General features: G+C 42.3%; 3 protein-coding genes across 3 annotated transcripts; 2 read left to right on the forward strand and 1 right to left on the reverse strand.

Moving 5' to 3' along the window:
* The first annotated feature begins 8,797 nt into the window (after positions 1 to 8,797).
* Positions 8,798 to 11,942, forward strand: LOC102707026. The gene is made up of 10 exons (XM_006653381.3): positions 8,798 to 9,169; positions 9,250 to 9,288; positions 9,687 to 9,804; positions 9,892 to 9,953; positions 10,170 to 10,237; positions 10,355 to 10,404; positions 10,596 to 10,665; positions 10,839 to 10,959; positions 11,078 to 11,194; positions 11,416 to 11,942. The coding sequence occupies exons 1-10, from the start codon at positions 8,906 to 8,908 to the stop codon at positions 11,509 to 11,511; spliced, it is 1,005 nt and encodes a 334-aa protein (XP_006653444.1). The 5' UTR covers positions 8,798 to 8,905; the 3' UTR covers positions 11,512 to 11,942.
* Positions 11,943 to 12,112: 170 nt separating this feature from the next.
* On the forward strand, positions 12,113 to 15,344 carry LOC102719482 (GTP-binding protein YPTM1). Its single transcript, XM_006652259.3, has 8 exons — positions 12,113 to 12,446; positions 12,605 to 12,677; positions 12,821 to 12,868; positions 12,961 to 13,008; positions 14,282 to 14,353; positions 14,438 to 14,593; positions 14,704 to 14,807; positions 14,886 to 15,344. Exons 1-8 carry the CDS (start codon positions 12,433 to 12,435, stop codon positions 14,998 to 15,000), a joined length of 630 nt encoding a protein of 209 aa, XP_006652322.1. The 5' UTR covers positions 12,113 to 12,432; the 3' UTR covers positions 15,001 to 15,344.
* Positions 15,293 to 18,279, reverse strand: LOC102707306 (MADS-box transcription factor 26-like). The gene is made up of 7 exons (XM_040523338.1): positions 17,934 to 18,279; positions 17,647 to 17,737; positions 17,303 to 17,364; positions 16,621 to 16,723; positions 16,486 to 16,527; positions 16,341 to 16,364; positions 15,293 to 15,496 (listed from the first exon to the last, which is right to left on the reverse strand). Exons 1-7 carry the CDS (start codon positions 18,113 to 18,115, stop codon positions 15,401 to 15,403), a joined length of 600 nt encoding a protein of 199 aa, XP_040379272.1. The 5' UTR covers positions 18,116 to 18,279; the 3' UTR covers positions 15,293 to 15,400.
* Between the last annotated feature and the right edge of the window lie 277 nt (positions 18,280 to 18,556).

The following is an 18,556-nucleotide window of genomic DNA, read 5'->3' on the forward strand; positions in this document are numbered from 1 at the left end:
TTTAATATTATGAGTCTGAACACGGTTTAAAATATACAACCTAGGATCTTATCTTCGAGATTTTCACGGAGAAAACCAAACAATATATTTGTAGACAAAAAATAATTTGTAAATAAAATTTTTATATACATGTTCTTAAAGATCAAAAAGCAAATGTTGAAAAATAAAATATAATAAAAAACTCTCAAATCAACTCAAAAATTAAGGTTGAAAATTTAAATTTTGGCTTATAAGTATAAGCAAAACTGAATTGTGAGGCTGCTAGTACTAGATAGATTAGACGCCGTTTGGTACTACAAATATAGACATGGTACAAAATATAATAACCTAGTACTGCATTAGATACTAACTATTACTATGAATCTACTAGTCATATATTTTGGAATAAATGGAGTATAATTTCATTTGCATCCAAATATCACAACTACACATATTCAAAATATTTCACCAGTTAATTAACATGATCAGATGGTGTAAATCAATAAATAGGCCGACCCAAATCCATCCCAAGTTTGTCCAAATTGCACTTACGGAAGACTACAGGTATATGGATCGATTTGCTATTTGCACAAATCTTGAAGTGATCCAATAGATATTGGAGAGGAGGGGTTTATTTCCGAAGTGGATTTTTATTCCTCGAGTGGACATCCCATCGTTTCATACATGTTAACTAAATACTAATAACAAATCTAAAAACAATTAACAAGATGTATTGACATGGAAGATATCACTCCATAAACATGTAAGTTCAAATTTAACTGCTACAAGATGTAAAAAAAAAGCTGAAATTAGCACAGCCACAATGACAGTTTATTTTTTTAATGCTATAACTTGCAAAAGTCGAATTTAAACTTTATATATTTATGGAGTGACACATCTCATATTAATCTATTTTATTAATTTTTAAACATTCTTTAATAAATATATAGGTAGCATACAAGAAACACTTTCCTGTTCCTCCAAATAAACAATAGTCTGTCCCATATACTGATATACATATGCCCATCAAGGTGCAAAAAGACCAGCGCCCCCTCTCTGGATTCCTCTCATGGCGAGGTCCGCTAGCTTGTCACTCAGCCACAGTCACACATGCATTCGAGCTTGACCTAGTCATCACGCTGATCGATCCTCCATGGATTTCATTTTCAAGTTTGGTTAAAAGCTGCTCTCTTCCCCAGACTAAAAGTGTGAGTGCAGGAAGGGCTTTGGTTTGGTCGATCCAGTGACCAGTACTCTGGCATGCAGTACATGGGGCCTATATATATACACAACAGCCTGGATTTGGACTGTTCCCTTGACTCCTGAGAGAGACACATGAGCACTGGCCAATTAACGAGAGCATTGATCAGACGAAGCACACGCGGTTGGAGCAGCAGCACATAAATTAGGCTACATGGCTAGGGCCGCGCTAGTCGCTCTCTCTCGGTTAACTTATCCTTCTGGTTTTATACGTGCACGTTTTCTGTACTGCTAAATCTGTATTTTTTCTAGAAATTTTCTTGAAAAAATTATTTTAAAAATAACATTAATGTATTTTATATTTTTTAATAATTAATTAATCATATGTAAAATCTATTAATATATTTTCTACCTTAGGATAGAACCCTTCCAGCGAACGCGGCGCAGATGGATGGATCGCTTGGCCAGCAATGGCCTCCGAGTCCGAATCGGGGAAGGGGGCGTGCACATGCACCCCGTGTGGGGCCCCAGTCAGAGGCGAGGGCCACGTGTCCGATCCTGGCCGTACGGAGGATCCCGTTTGGTACCGTACCTCCAATCATGCATGGTACGGGTGAACTCATCATCATCGTTGGGGGGAAATTAAAAATCTGTATCTAATAATGTTAATCCAATTAACCTGAACGGTACGGTGTAGCTACATGCATGCATGCATGAGATCGACCAACAGTATGTGTGATCGATCGATCGATCGATCGATCTCAGGGGAGATGAATACGTACAAGAACGTAATGGACCATGCGTCCCCATGCCTTGCTAGATAGCCTTGTCCGGAGTCAATTGGCATTACATGTGCACGGGCACAAATGATCAGGTAATCATTTGCGTGGTAGAGTAGGAACAGTAGCCCGGGCCCTGGGGGTGTATTATAGTTAGCTGCAGCAATATATATTGCAGCAAGCATGCGTATGGTTGGTGGAAATATCTGGACTAGGGGATCGAGCTAGCTACATAGCTAGCCAGCTCCAAGTCTCCAACTGTGTACGTACCCTGCTCGATCGTTTAAGGAGGAAAAAGTGTTGGTGGTCAAGCCAATTAAGCCCCTCATCTCACTTGATCGATCTCTCATCCACTTAGAGCGTGGAGTGTACATATGAATTGACTTGCGTTGCCAGTGCGTGACGCCATCCTGTGGAGACACCGACGACCGGGGGCCGTACGTACGTTATTTCGCCGCAAAGGCCGACCAAACGATCCGTGCGTGCGCCGCCGCTTGTACATATGTATGTCGGCCAAACGAGAGCCACAAGTTAACGGGGCAGAATCAAGTTAACACGGGTGCTAGAGCTTGTGGCGGAGCACGGCCGGGCCGCGTGAGCGGCCCCTCTCGACCGACCGATCGATCGATCCGATTTGACACCAGGAAGAAACTGGTACTCGATCGAGCAAGCAGTTACTAGTTCCAGTGTTCCACGTACCGCGCGGTCTGATGATCACGGCGCATGAAACCTCGCTATATATATACATGTGTGATGTGTGTGTCCGCAGGGCCGGGGAGAACGTCACGTCCGCGACCGCACGCACGTACTCGATCGCACGGAAGCATGCATACATATGTGGAGAGAGCTGGCCGGCCGGCATGAGAGATCGAGGTACGTACGTACGCGCGCGCGCGGTGGCCGCTCCGTGCAATCAGAGATAGAGCTAGTTACTGCATGCTACGTGCTCCAGATGATCGAGCTGTTGCCTGTTGGGCCAATCAGTCGCTATGGGGTTGCCGCACGGCACGACGTGGACGGCCGGCCGATCGATCGATCGCCCCTGGAGGCTGGAGCCCCGGGTCCGGGACGGACGGCCGGCCGGACCGGTCAAAGAAAGGGACCCGTCCGCCTCGCTTCGCCACTCGATTCCTCGTGCCGTTTGATAGGGTCACGTACGACTCACGACTCGCACGCGCGCGCGTGTTTCCGCCGGCCGGGGCGCCCCGCGATCCCCCGAGGCTGGTGACAGTAGCGCGCGCACGTACTGCTGTTCGTCAGGCGCAGGCGCACCGGAGCCCGCCGCGCGATCACCCCCTGTAGGCTGTGCGGCTAATTAACGTAAAGCATGTGTGCCATATGGCTTTTGCGATCGCGTACGTCGTCGTCGACAGCGGCGACACCGCAAGTCCGTACGTGGGCGAGCTAGTAGCAGCGCCGGGCGCCTGCAGGCTACCAGGGGATCCCCAATGCGTGATCCTAGCTAGAGATCGTACGTGATTTCAGCTGCTAATTAACCAGGTTCAGATGCCAAGGTGAGGACCGTGCGGTTTAGGAATGGCCTTAGAGGGTGTTAGAGTGGTTGTCTCAAGCCACGCGCGCCTAGCCCCGAGAGAAGGCAGAGATATATATAGTGTAGAGTGCAGCGGCCCCCGCGCGGCAGTGACGGCATGGGGGCGAATGGAGACAGACGTGACAATGTAACCGCTCCAGGCACACCCGGCGAACCACAGGATGAGAAGCCACCAGGAGGCTTGACCACGCCGCATCTAGCGAGCACCGGGGGAGCTGTCGCCGCTAAGGACTTGACCACGCTGGATTTGACTAGTTCTTAGGGGGAGTTGCCGCTGCCCAGTGGCGGATGCAGGCATAAGCTGTGAGGTCAGCCAACCCCATTGCTTTTTCTTTTAAAAAAATTACCATGTAAATCATGATTTTTCATGTATAGATCTAAAAAAAATAGAAAAATCACACATCACTTAAATACAAAAACAAGAGTAATTTGCCACATGGTTGAATTCATGGCTTTATCAGTGTCGCTGCCATGGACCTAGCCGCGTTGGATCTAACAAGAATATGGCCAGATAGCTCAACCACCAGCCCTCTTTTAGACTTAACTGTTTTAGATCTACAACACTGTGAGGTTTGACAGCTAGATCCACCACCTTGGAGCAGCGCGAGGCTATCCTAGCTGAGACGAAGAGGTCGAAAGAGTGTAGAGGTGTTGACGCTCGGAGATGGTTGAGGCAAGGGTGAGGAGCTGGTGGTGATGAGTTGGGGCATCATGTAAAAATATTAATAGAGGATGGACAAGCAGAGACAGAGACATAGATGGGACAAACAGTAGTGACGAGCTATGATGGTTGGTGGCGGTGAAGGGCTATATGATCGGTGGCGATAACTCGAGGAGGGTGGTGGATGACATAATGAGAATAGAAAAATGAAGAGGGAGGAAGTGTTTTGTAGTTATTTATAGTTTTCCTTCATTGATAGGCTAGCTAAGTAATTTTGGACCTATGTGTAGATAAAAAACCTGATAGGCCGAACTACAAATAAACATATTTTTTTATTCGTGTACCCATCTAGGCCACCCATGCATTTACGAGGAGAGTGGTTTTAACATGGTTTTAGCTGTTTTGCCCACATGGAGGTAGACCACTGGATAAGACGACACCATGCATTATTCATAGTCATAGGGTCAATGTGAATCAAAGAATTCGTGTAGAATTCATATTTTATAGAATTTTTTCTATATAACCAAGAGCGAAACTAGGAATTTTCCAATTCTAGAGCTCAATAATAGAGCATAAATTTTTTGGATAAATTTTAACTAAAACATAGCACTTTTCTAATGTAATTTTTCGGCCAGCGCATGGGGCTCAAGCTCAAACTATCCTAGGCTTGGCTCCGCCTATGTATATATCCATTTGAAACAAAAGATTATAGATCCCAAATCCTACAAAATTACTAAGGGAATGCCAAAATTTGAAAGAAAGTTAGCAATAGCTCTAATCTCCCAGAAAAGTTCATTTATGCCTCACATTTTCCCTTCAATGTAACGATCAATATTGTATTCCTCGAGTGTCTTGCAATTTCTATCAAAATCCCGTGTATTTTTCTATCACCTCGTCCCCCCCCCCCCTCCCCCCGAATCGTGCGTTTTAAGTAGCCCTTGTGCCCGGCCGCATCAGGTCCCTCAGCAAGATCCCTGATCTGTAGCTGTGTGTACACGCATGCTTTCGACCGAGAGCAACTGGCGCATATGCATGCGAGCAACAAGCAGCTGTGCTCGCCCGATGGTTCTTCCATCCCATCACGGGCTCACGGCGCCACCACCACAGCATGGCAGCTGGCTGGCCGTGGCGCCGATCGGAGCTCCTTTTTACTGCTGTGCTGCTGTTTTGCCGACAGTCGCCATCAGTCCCCCCGTCGTAAGCACGCCCGATCGAGAGATCGACGACCATGGTATGGTCGTAGAGCTAGCTAGAGGTCGGTCGATAAATTAATCAGAGTTAACAGCGATATAATCCGGCCATGGTCGCAATGGCAGTGACAGCTACTCCCTCTCTCTCATATTATATGAGATTTTGACTTTCTGTTTATAATGTTTGATCACTCGTTTTATTTAAAAAATTTTAAAAATTTTAATTTTTGTTTATTATTAAAAGTAGTTTAAGTATTACTTATAAATTTTTATATTTACGAATAAGATGAATGGTTAAAAATTACAAGTGAAGTGAGAATCTCATATAACGTGGGACTAAGGGAGTAGCTAGCAAGCACATGTCTTTTCGATTTTGCATATGTTTATAAGCTAAATTTTAAACTTAAACTTAAACTTTATTTTAGGATTTTTTTATCCTGGTTTATTTTTAGCCTTAACTTTTGGATCACTAAAAACATATAGAAAAAATTATTCATAAATTACTTTTTATTTACAAATATACCAGATGATCCTAGAGCGTGATCACGAACCGTGCGTATACACATATGTTTACTGCACGCCGCGTACAGCGAACCGGGGGGCTGCAGTTGAACTGAGCGCGATTGATGCGCACGTATCGTTGTCGATGATTAGATGGTCCCATGCATAATGGCATATATAATCTCTATCTCCATATATGCATGACAGTACGGACGATGGATAATAATGCAGGGATTGATGCGGCTGTTCATCCGGCGATTTGAAAGAGCTAGCTAGCTAGCTCAGCGGGCCGCCCGCCCCTGGATATGATATCGATTGACGAAGAAAGCAGCCACGAACCTACGCATTGTGTATGTACGATCTGTCAATGGATGCGTGTCAGTTTTTTTTTGTTGAAAAGGGATGCGTGTCAGGTTGATAGTTTTTTTTTTAACTGAAGTTTATTTTTCAGTCTTCGGTTTTTCTATTATTAAGAACACACATATAAAAAAATTTATTAGTAAATAATTATTTATTTATAGATATATTGTTTGACTTTTTTAATTAAAAAACAAACAATTACCCCTGATCTCCCTCAATCGAGATGCATGTCCTGTTTAGATGGAGTCCGACCGTATACGGTGAACTTAGTACATCTGTCTTAATTGGGAGCGGGTCGACAGCTAGCATGGCCGGAATTGCATCCCGCTACAATGTGATCGAAGTTTCATTAAATGCAATTAACGTTCACTTGTTATCAGACAAACCACGACATACATGAGGAAGAAAAACGGGGCTAGCGGTTGTTTTTTTTAAAAAAAACGTTGACTCCCAACAAAATCCAATTAAATTTTATCAAAAATTTAAAACTCTTCCAAATTCATTGCACTTGATAGTAAAAATGTGGGGTTTGTATTCTCAATATTGTTCGGAAAGGCGGTTGAGCTTGCCTATGACTGCATTGGTAGTATTTTCCTAGAGCGTGGGTGGGACTTCAACTAGGAGAATAAACTAGTCATTGATGGTGGCTTAAATGCTAAACTCCGTGTGCCAATATCCTCCTTGACGAAACACGAGAGCTATTCTTCTGTCTTGCTTTGGTTTTGGAAAATGTGGCAATTTCATTCTAGCTAAATGTTCCATGGGACGGGACAGTGAGATAATAGCCGTCTATACATATATATCCACGTCAGATTAATCATCCTACGTGACATCATCAACTCAAGAAAAACTTAGAAGTTGTCTCTTTGTTCGTCTACTGCTTGGACACGTGCTCCGAAGCTACATGCAATTCTTTTAGGAAAAAAAAAACTTCATACATTGGTTGCATGCAATAAATATAAACCTAGAAAATGATGTATTAAATTTATATAGACAGCTAAGTAGAGAACCTATTATACAAGTTATCTGTTTCCTTGTCTATATATAACTTATAGTAAACAACAATTGTTACACTATTGTATATGCCCTGTGAAGCATTGATATTATCTTGACTTAAACTTTTGGGGGATTCATTGGTATTCCTTTGCCATCAGTCCTATAGAGCACAATTGTTTGGCAGAGGTTGAGCGGGCGCTAACCAAGAAGAGAGTAAGTTCCACATGTTCTAGGTGAAGGGACATTCTTTGAACATGTGGTTTCAAGCCTCAGAAGCTTAATTCAGTGCAAAGACTGAATCTAGTTGCATGGCTAGTGCCTCACTAGAAGATTTTCCGCCGTTAGAGTAAGTTGCTGAAGGATTAGCCATCCTAAGATGATGTGTTTTGGTTTGACATTTGGCTTCCATTGTGCTTTGAATTCCGGTACAACATATGAGCCATTGAATTATACTAGATAAACACTTCTTGTCGCGTGTTCACCCGTTGATAGACCAAACCCAAATTATATCATCTTTTGAGTTTGACATTGCCACCTATTGCAACATTTGCCTAAGAATTAGGAACTCATTTATTTCCTCTATGTTTGTCATCGTTCTAAAATAATTTTCCAATTATTTTTGTTAGTTATTCTCGGACTGATCTTTCTTTCTGGCTCGCTAAACAGTAAAACCGTGGTGCTATATCCTTGGGGCACCTCTTCTCCAGCCAGAAACTCGACATTTCACCGTTTTCAATGAGAATTTATGTTGCTTCCTAGAATAGAGACTTGTCTCCTGAATCATATGGCATATTCGGGACTTGTCTCCTGAATCACATGGCATATCCATGTCCACCCATGGACAGCCATCTTGTTTCCACCTTAGCCATAACCATCTTAATATCAAGGCTCTTCGAAATCTTTGTAGGTCTTGAATGCCAAATCTTCCCATGTCTTTTGGTCGGTAAATAGTTTGCCAGTTGTCCAAACTGCTCCCGGCGTTTATCTTTTCAACATTTTCGCATTTTATAGGAAAGTCCTACAAATTTTATCTATCTGTTGAAACCCCATCCAGTGCTTGCAAGGCCATGCTCGGGCTTAAGCATTTTCCTACTAGGCGAAAGGGGCCGCCTTTAAAATAGTCAAGCCCCTCCAACCCTCCATCTCACCCAATTTGTACATTTATAGACGGGCTCCTGCTAGGGGATAAAACACCCAGCTATAGGGTGACAAAAGGGGCTGACTATAAAGGTGTCACTCTCCGTCCAATGTTCGTTGCCCCTCCCTCCCTAGTAGCTGTTTGTCACATCAGATTTCACGCCCCACTACTGGCCGCTAGGGTATATATTTGTTATTTTTAAAAATCTATTTTTAAATTTTTTAATAAAAGATAAAAAAAATTCGCTTGCCCGGTGCCCCCGCCAGGCCGCCACGACGACGAGCCCACGATGATCGGTGAATCGTGCACGCGCGCGACCGCCTGATCGCATCGCCAAAGCAAGCCCATCTCGCGTCCGTCCCCGCGTCGCCCCCGGCCCAACGCGCGCCGAGCGGAGCCCGTCCTCTTCGCTTCCATTTCCCCGCGACGAGACGAGACGAGCCAACGCCCCACCACCACACGCCACGCCGGCGACGTTTCCCTCCCTCCTCCTCCTCAGGCCACCGGAGCTCCCCCACCCATCTCCAGCTACCGCGGCCCGGCCACGGCATGCTGCCCGTCACGCGCCCTGCCCACCACCATCCCCGCCTCCTCTGCACTACCGCCCCTGCGGCCCCAGCTCCGCAGGGGCGCTCTCGTCCTCCTCGTGCCCGAGCCCGCCCCCGGACGGTAAGCCTCGTTGGCCGGGCGCGCCGCCCTCCAAGCAGCGCCGGAGCGGGAGAAACGGAAACGGAAGCGGCCGCGGACGCTACGAGCTCCACCGCCAGCGGCAACGTCCTGTCCTTCCTGTGCCCGCTCCTCAAGTTCCTCGGGGTAATTGGTTGTTGCCGGATTTGCTGCCAATTCGCCAAGCTTTGGGCTTGTTTGCTCACGGAGTGTGAATGTCTAAACAGGGAGGTGACCCTTCGCAGGAGAGGAATGACATCGTGGAGGTAATATCTGGGCTAGTTTGGCCCCGGGATGGATTAGCAGGCGCAGATATCCTAAACCAACCTTGTTTTAGATGAAAAATCCTAAGCCAGCTTGAATTTTCAATGTAGAGTTTAGTGAAAATTTCGATATTATTGGTTGGATATCCTTTGAAGCGAATTTCTCTGGGCTGAAGGAAACTTTTGATGTATATAATTGATTGCTGGTGATAGTGTAATGCGAGCTTTGTCGTTTATTATCTAAAAAAGGAAAGTGTGATTTGAGCAAAATCTCATCGTGATGCTAAAATTTCTGAGTATTTACTGCGAATGTCATGGTAGAAAGATTAAATGCAAATGCAATCATTTCTGTTTGTTTACCTTTTTCTTGACCCTTCATGATTTGTTACATTTATTTTCAGGTTGCTACATCTTCACTCTCAAGTTTAGCTAGACTACCATGGGGTTCAAGTGTATCTACTAGCAGTGAGAATGATGTTATCCCAACAAGTACTCCGACTCTGCAATTGTATGAGTTTGGTAAAAATATTGGTTCATTGGTTCGGATTTATTGGCATGCAAATTTTAGTTTTTTTCAGAATGTACTGAACAATTCCTTCCCAATAGAGGCATGCCCCTTCTGTAGGAGAGTTCGGGAGGCCATGACTGAGCTTGACCTTTCTGCAGAGGTGTGCTTACAGTGCATCCCCAAATACAGCAATTATGAGATAATGCAGCGATGATTAGGAATATGTTGCATTCAACATAGCTTTGCTCAATATTGTTTCCTTATAGAATTTCAATATAGCTAGCTGTGAAGCAATGTACATCAAGGAACTACATATAGTCTTATAACATATTCCAATTAGCTAACAACTTCCTCTCCAAATATGAACAAACTACAGGTATATCCTTGCCCAAAAGGGTCACTAAGACATAGAGACGTGGTCAAGAAAATTGGAGGGAAAGAACAGTATGTCTTTGTTAATTATGCATTTCCTTATTATAGCTGCAGTAATGCTTCAGTTGAACAGAAACACAGATACCTGAACCTGAACTTTCATTAAACTGGTATTGTTCTTATACACAGGTTTCCACTTCTTGTTGATGCAAGTAATGGTGTCACCATGTATGAAAGTGGTAATGTCCAACTAAACCTTATATATATATATTTTTATAAGTTTCCACACATGGAATTTTTTAATACTATTTTGTTCTTGGCATAAAAAAAAATCAGATTCCATAAGAATATTTAAGATGAGTAGCTTACTATTTGGATAGCAAATAAACCACAAAATGGATATGGATACTAATGTGTCTTGAATGTGCAGGTGATATTGTAAAATACCTGTTCGGACAGTATGGACAAGGAAAGAATCCTTCAATTGGACTCCTTGAGAGGTCTCGTTTGGGTGTTTTGATAATCTTATATGCGTTGTACCTTTTGTAGGCTAGAGATAATACACATGTCTATGATGTAGATCCGAAATACTTTCCAAGAAACTACTCTGATGCTAGACGGGTTTCCTGTAATCTTTTGGTTGTTCTCAGGTCATATCTGTATCTTTTTGCAGTACAATTCTTACAGGATGGGTGCCTACTCTTCTTCGAGCTGGAAGAGGAATGACATTGTGGAACAAAGCTGGTGTGGTACCTGAAGATAAACTAGAACTCTTTTCATTTGAGAACAATACTGTAAGAACACTGCCTATATTTTCTATCATTGTGTAGAAGTTGGCTCTATTTTATTCTCATATGTGGTGGTTTTTAGAAGTTAATCCATTTTATTTCTCATGTATGATTGGTGATTCAGTATGCAAGGATTGTCCGTGAGGCTCTCTGTGAATTGGAGGTTCCTTATATCCTCCAGAATTGTGGAGAGGGGTCCTCAAAGATAGATTTGCTTCAAAGGATAGCAGGTTCCAAGCAGGTAAAGCGTGCCATATGATGCATTGTGAATAGTATTAAGTCAGAAGGAACAACAATTAAATTATTTGAGAAATTTGACGATAGACTCTGATGCTCATGTTACCTCATAATTCATTTATATTGCCGGAATGCCAGTGTTTTTGGTTACCCATAGTTGACTTGCAGTATTAGCATCTTACATTGAAGATAATTTTTTAGTACTTGTTACCTTTTGTGTTACAGGTGCCATATCTGATTGATCCTAATACCGGGTTCCAATCGGGCGACCATAAGAAGATACTGTCCTACTTATTTCAACAATACTCGACTAGTGGGTAGCTTCTTTCTGAAGGTCAGAAAATCACACACATCCTCTGAAAGACTTGCCTTCTCCAGTAGAAAGCAGACATGAGAAACGTATGTATAGCTTCAGTGTCCATTTTGCACAGAGAAACCAGTAGCTTTTCATGGCTCTCGCCTGGTAGATTATGCCAATCTTATGTAATATACACATGCTCTATGTACAAAGTACCGCAGCTTTTGGTCGCACAAGCAAACAAGAGGAGTAGCACATGAAACTGCCGGCAGCTGTCCAATGTATCTTGGATTCTGCTACAATTTTCTGTGCTATCTTCATGGCGTCTCCATCCCAAAGTAATATTTCTTTGTACTTTTAGACTATTCAGTATGCACAGGGAGAGGTACGCGACAGGATCGTGTATCATCGGGCAAGGCATGCGACGCACCCGTGAATCTTGTCATGAATTTTTTACACCAGTCTTATTGTTTATTGTTTATGTAAATATAAGTTAAAATTTAAATTTTCAACTTTTAATTTGAAGTTGATTTTGTTTTTTTTTCTAAACTTTATTTTTTTAGCCTTGGATTTAGATCACTAAGAATATACATATAAAATTCTATTTTTAAATTATTTTTTATTTATAAATAGGTCGTTTGATTTTCCATGAAACAACAAAGGAACCTGCCTGCAGGGAGAGGGAACACTCCAACGTCGTGATGCTGCAAAGTTTGATATATAAAAAAAAATGATGCACAGGCTGATGAATTGTTTAGTTTATAGTACTACTCTCGTGAGACGTCGAGCTGGGTTTGGAAATCGGAGTCGAGGTTGCCGGTTTCAGCTAGGTCGTCGTCTCCCATATTCTCACCACCTTCTTGTTCCTGGAGCCTCCTCCTCACCAGCTCTGTCCAAGCGTTGATCCTGTGCAGAAGCAGCTGCAGGTGCAGCCGCGAAGAGCTATGGGCAACGAATTGTAATCCTCTTTCCTTTTCCAATCTCGCATTCTTCTTTTCTTCGTTTTTGCAGAATTACATGCAGCTACTGTGGTTTCTGTTCGTTCGTTCGTTCGTTCTTGATTTCCGCGTACTGAAAATGCTGCGTTGCTGCTTGCTCCTGATGAGATGCTGCCAGCGACTACCTGTTCAAGCTGCTCCTGATCGGCGACTCCTCCGTCGGCAAGTCCTGCTTCCTCCTCCGATTCGCGGTGCGTTCTTGCTCTTGAGCCCCCCAGCCCCCTCGCAACATGGCGATGCTTTGTTCTTCCCAAGATCGAGAGATTCATATATATATATATATATATATCGTTGATGCATTGGATTTTGATGCGCTCGTGTCGTGTTCGTCCAGGACGACTCCTATGTCGACAGCTACATCAGCACGATCGGCGTCGACTTCGTGAGTCCCCCCCTCCCTCCTCTTTGTCGCTCGCCGTCGCCGCGTTGTGTTCTTGGGCTGTTCCTGACTTACGATTTCGCCCGTATCCGCAGAAGATTCGCACGATCGAGATGGACGGGAAGACCATCAAGCTGCAGATTGTAAGTGGCTCGCCTCGCCCGCCGATCCCTCCCTGCACCTCCTCCTCCGCGATTTAGCTATCGGAACGGCAGGCGAGAGAGAGAGAGCGGTGAAACGGCGACGTCGATTCGAGACGTCGCCGCCGGTAAGCCCGCGATGGCTGGCTGGATGGCCAGCAGCTCGTCGCGCGCGTGGCGCCGCCGTATCTTTCGCGGACTCCGGCCTGCGACATCGGCGTGGAGGTGAAATCCTCGCTGCACCGATTTTGGGGCTTGATCTAGTCGCCCCCCTTCCCTGCCGATTTTTAAGGAACTTGGGGCTGGCTCGAATTGTTGGATCCGTCCTCTGGTGATTTGGCCAATTCGATCTCCGTTTGGTTATAATGGCGACTTGGGATTGCAGTTTCTGAATCTCAATGTGCCAGTTCTAATTCCTGTGATTGATTTTCTTTTTTGCTTGGATATATAAATCGGGCGGCTTGTATAAAGAGATTTGATCCGGTCCAATAAAAAATATCTTAAAGTATCGGTATCTTATGGCATTACATCGGTAATCTCTAGTATAAATTAGAGTTAGTGTGATTTGAGCTTGTGCGATCACACTTGGAGGTATTGTTGCTTGGAGTTGTGCTACCAAGTACATTTTTTTAATTTAATATCGTCGACTTTAATCATTTGTTTTATTAAAAAATAATTATTATTTATTTTGTTATAATTTGATTTATTACTAAAATAACTTTAAGTATGATTTGTAATTTTGCATATTTGCATAAACAATTTGAGAAAAGTCAACGGTGTTAAATAAAAAAATGAAGGTGGGTATATGATCTAATTTGAAGGGACTAAGTCTGCGATATTTTCCACTAGAAGATTTTTAATTTAAGATAGTTAATTTCATCGTTTAGACTATTAAATAGCTATAAAAATCCTAAAAACTACCTTTTTTAGTTCTCAGACAAAAACAAATTATATATTTATTCAGCATCTGATTGTTTGTAGCAACAAAGGATCTCTGGTGATTCCTATATAATCATCAGATCGAACTATAGAATGGAATAGGTTGCAAAAATAAGATGTAAGGGGTGGAACCAGACCTAGGACAGTTGGGCTCAAGTCCTAGTCTTAGGATCCAAACTCTATTTAAATTCTGTATAAATACCAGTAAAAATTTAAATTTGTAAATAGTTAGGACAATATAACAGATTTGAGCCCTAGGCACAGCTCTTTGCTGGTTCCGCTCTTGGCGCTGCAAGCCCCAAATGTTGTCTGACATTGGTACTTGCATTGCAAACAGTGGGACACAGCAGGACAGGAGAGATTCAGAACCATCACCAGCAGCTACTACCGGGGAGCTCATGGGATAATTGTAAGTTTTTCAACCTGTGAACAAAGTTTTGCCATTTACAAGTGTGTTTTCAGTATAAAATTTGTTTCCGTTGAACGCATCCAGATCGTCTATGACATTACGGATATGGAGAGCTTCAACAATGTGAAGGAGTGGATGAGCGAGATCGACAAGTATGCCAATGACAGCGTATGCAAGCTTCTTGTTGGTAACAAGTGTGATCTGGCAGAGAGCAGGGTTGTTGAAACTGCAGTAGCACAGGTCGCATTGCAAACTACTACCACCTTATTACACACATTATGGATGACTTATCGATTCAAAAACAAAGTTCTACTTTTTTAAGCTCAACGAAAAGGTACAAATCACTGCAGGCTTATGCTGATGAGATGGGCATTCCGTTCCTCGAAACAAGTGCTAAGGACTCGATCAATGTTGAAGAGGCTTTCTTAGCAATGTGTGCCGCAATCAAGAAGCAGTAGGATAATGAATTAAGTTTCAGAGTTTCTTGTAAACAAGTTGTGCTGCTGCTGAAACTTTTGTGTCTAATCTGCAGAAAATCTGGGAGCCAGGCAGGCCTGGAGAGAAAGGCATCCAATCTAGTTCAGATGAAAGGCCAGCCAATTCAGCAGCAGCAGCAGATGCAGAAGAGCAGCTGCTGTTCATCATGATGGTGCAATGATCTGGGGGGATCTTCCACGACTTGGGATGAACATGGCATATTTGCTAAATGTGTGCCTCTGCCTTCTTAGATTTGTAACACTTCAGTTACTGTCTTGCAACGTCTGTTGAAATGGAGTCAAGAACCTAATTTCCTAGTTTGGATGATCCTCTAATCAAACACTGCATCTGGAAAGTTGTACCATATTAAACAGATACATGTAATGTAGTAAGATTTCAGTCTGAGAGGTTGATTTACATATTCAGAATAATCCAGACTCAAATTCAAGACATTCTTTTTTTCTACAACATGAACATGCACAAAGCTTATAAGAGGTCCTTTCACTGTAGCCTTGTGCAACTCAAAACAGAACTGGTGAGATAACTTGGCAGGCAGTTCAGCCTTCCACGCTAGAAATAGTAGTTACTTTCCGTGGTTAGCTGGAATGGCACTTGTGGTATCATTATGTTGCCGCCCACATCCAGAATACTAGTCTGCTCGATTATCTGTAGACACAAGATCAAGAAAGTAAGAAAGGTGCTAATGTAAAACCGAAACATGATAGTGTTCTGCTCGATTTTCTGTACACAAAAGATCAAAAAGGTAAGAAGATGCTAATCTGTAACTGAAACATGATAGTACTCTGCTCGATCATCTGTAGACACAAGATAGTAAGAAAGGCACTAATCTAAAACTGAAACATGATGGGCCAAGAATGAATTTAAGAGATGATACAAGATACAATGTTATTCTCCATTAATTGCAGAATAGCAGAGATATTTGATGTTGCAAGATTATAGGCTCCCATCGTTTTGCCTTTGGGGAAATGGCTTATTTGCAAATGAAAAGTAATTTACAGGTAAAACTTTAATGTACACATCCATAGGAATTCAAAAGCAAATATTGTAAAATAAATCACAATGAAAAAACACAAAATTAACTTTTAAAATTTAAATATTAGCTTATAAGCACTAACAACAGCAAAATGATGGGAGCCTATCAGCTTACCTGTTTTATAAACCTTGTTTTGTTAGATTAATTCCTAGGCTGTTGTATTTGATTATTCTGAGTTCCTTAGAAAATTAATAGCACAAACATTCTTGTATAGGAGCTTCCTAAATGTATATGTCGACACCAGAATATATAGGAGTCGCCTTATTACGAACAAAAATATATGTGCTTCTACAGAAAAATGGATGGCAAATAATACCTCTTTTAATCAACTGTAGCCTATTTTAAAATTCTAATTCTAATCCTGAACAAATTCCTACAAGAGCAAAATAAGATTTTGAACAGTGCTGTTTCTCTGAAAAAATTAATTGCCAGAAGTATCCTTTCTTGAAGTATGACATTGGCAGCCTTCAGTATGCCTTCCTGCAATTGAAACACATAAAACTATGTGGTGAAGAGTATTCTACTTGCATCTCTTCTATATGTGAGGCAAGCTCAAATATTAAGTTGGTTAGAGGAATGAAATGAAGCAGGCTGATCTAACCTTGTTCTTGAGCATCTCGATCTCCTTGGACATGATCTGCATCTGTTCAACAGAAGAAAAAAAAAAAAGCAATAACATTATTCAAGTACCAACGTTTTGGAAGTCCTCCTTACTGCACAGTGATGAATGGCCTACCTTTGTAGTGCGAATGTTATGCACCCATGCTTCAAGTTTACTTTCGAGGGATTGCAGCTCACCAAGATTCATTTGGTTTATATATTTATCACCGTACATGTACCTGCAGTACGTGCTTAGTTGCTTATCTTTTTTGAGCTTTTTTACTATCCTTAAAAAAATACCTCTAAAAAATGTAGTATCTTGAGATACATTATGTCTTGAGGTATCAAAAATTTGTACTAAAATTCTTATTACCTTGAGATACTTTTTAAGGATGATAAAAAAAACCTATCTTTTTTCCATTAGTTTCGATATCAGTATTAGGCTCTAGTTTCCTACATACTTGAAAAGTGTTTTTCATGATCTTTTGAAACTTCTTATGGATTCGCTGTGGCCTTAGCCCACTATTGCATATCATTAGCTTGTTGCACTTTCCCTTTCCCTTTCCTTTTTCATTTCTTATATTCTAATTTAATACTCTCCTGAATACATTATTTAAAGAAATATCATGAATAGAGTTTTGTGATGTTCATAGAATTACCATGTTCCCTGTCCTTCATGTTGCACCTTTTACACATTATTGCTTGCAAGATACAAAAAATGCAAAATAATTTAGAGTATCAACTGAACTACTAGGGTCATTTTCTCATAAAATGAAATAAATGCTGTCTCATTGTATACAAGTAATGCCAGTGATTACCTCAAACTGTTCTGAAGCAGGTCAACTTCTTGCCTTAGAAATAGTACCTCTTGTTGCACCACCTGCAATAGCACAATACTTAATTCTAGAGGCACTACTGTCCAAAACAATAAATTTCTGATCTTATGTACACAGAAATATTCATGCATTGTGCCATTTTTTTTCAGCATCACCGATGAGCAAATGCAAAGCACAAGCTGAAGTTCCCTCATCAGTCGTCTTAAAAGATTTCCATAAGACAAATGTCATTTCTATGCATACATAGTTCTTTGTTATCTTATGCATATACAGTTTTGTAATGCTACCTGCGAAATATCTTGTGATCTATCAGTGTGGATGCTGACCTGAGACACCTGAGATATGTTCTGCTCGCTACTTTCAATTTGTGCTTCTTGGAGGTTACTCTTGTACCTCTCAATCAAGCCTGCCATGTTCCTGTCATCACCAACCATGCATACATAGAACACATCAACAACTTTCCTAAGATGAAAGAAAGAGAAAAAAGAGAAAGATGTTCTCAGTCTTCTAGACAGATGCTTTTGGACCACTAATGAAGATAAATCCTTTTGGACCACAAGTGAGCAATGAAGAGAAGCACACATTGACACACATATATATATATATAGTTTACCCATTGGTGGCTAGCTCGTAGATCTTGCCATGAGGGGAGAAGACAATGACACCAATATCAGCATCACACAGGACAGAGAGCTCCTTGGCCTTCTTGAGCAACCCCATCCTCCTCTTGCAGAAGGTGACCTGCCTGTGCACCGGGTTCTCTATCCTCCTCATCTGAACCTTCCCACGAGCCATCACCACACCGGTCGATGATTCTTCAGTGCTCCTGTGTTTTCCTCTCTCTCTCTCTTTCTTTCTTTCTTTCTGCACACAAGCCCTCCACTAGTTTGAACTAGCTTCTGAGGCAGTGGCAGTGGCAGTGGCAGCGGCAGCGGCAGCGGCAGCTAGGCCTTGGATCTTTGAGGCTAATGGCGGCTTGGTTTTGCCGCAGAAGTGGGGCATTTTTATTGTGGCCTTGGGGAGGGACAAGGAATAATTTGGTAGGCCAGCCATTGCACATCACAGAAGGTGCAGTATGTGCATTGCCTGAATGTCTCTTACATTTGGTCATGTTTACTGAATGCTGATGTTTCTGGGTCCCCTGCATAGCCTTCATGGTGCTCACTTCTGTAGTTCCTGCTACTGCTAGTCTGCTTCTGCTAGACCTGAATCGTATATCTCCAGCCTGTACACATA

This window comes from Oryza brachyantha, chromosome 4 (assembly GCF_000231095.2).
Source record: "Oryza brachyantha chromosome 4, ObraRS2, whole genome shotgun sequence".
NCBI lineage: Eukaryota > Viridiplantae > Streptophyta > Magnoliopsida > Poales > Poaceae > Oryza > Oryza brachyantha.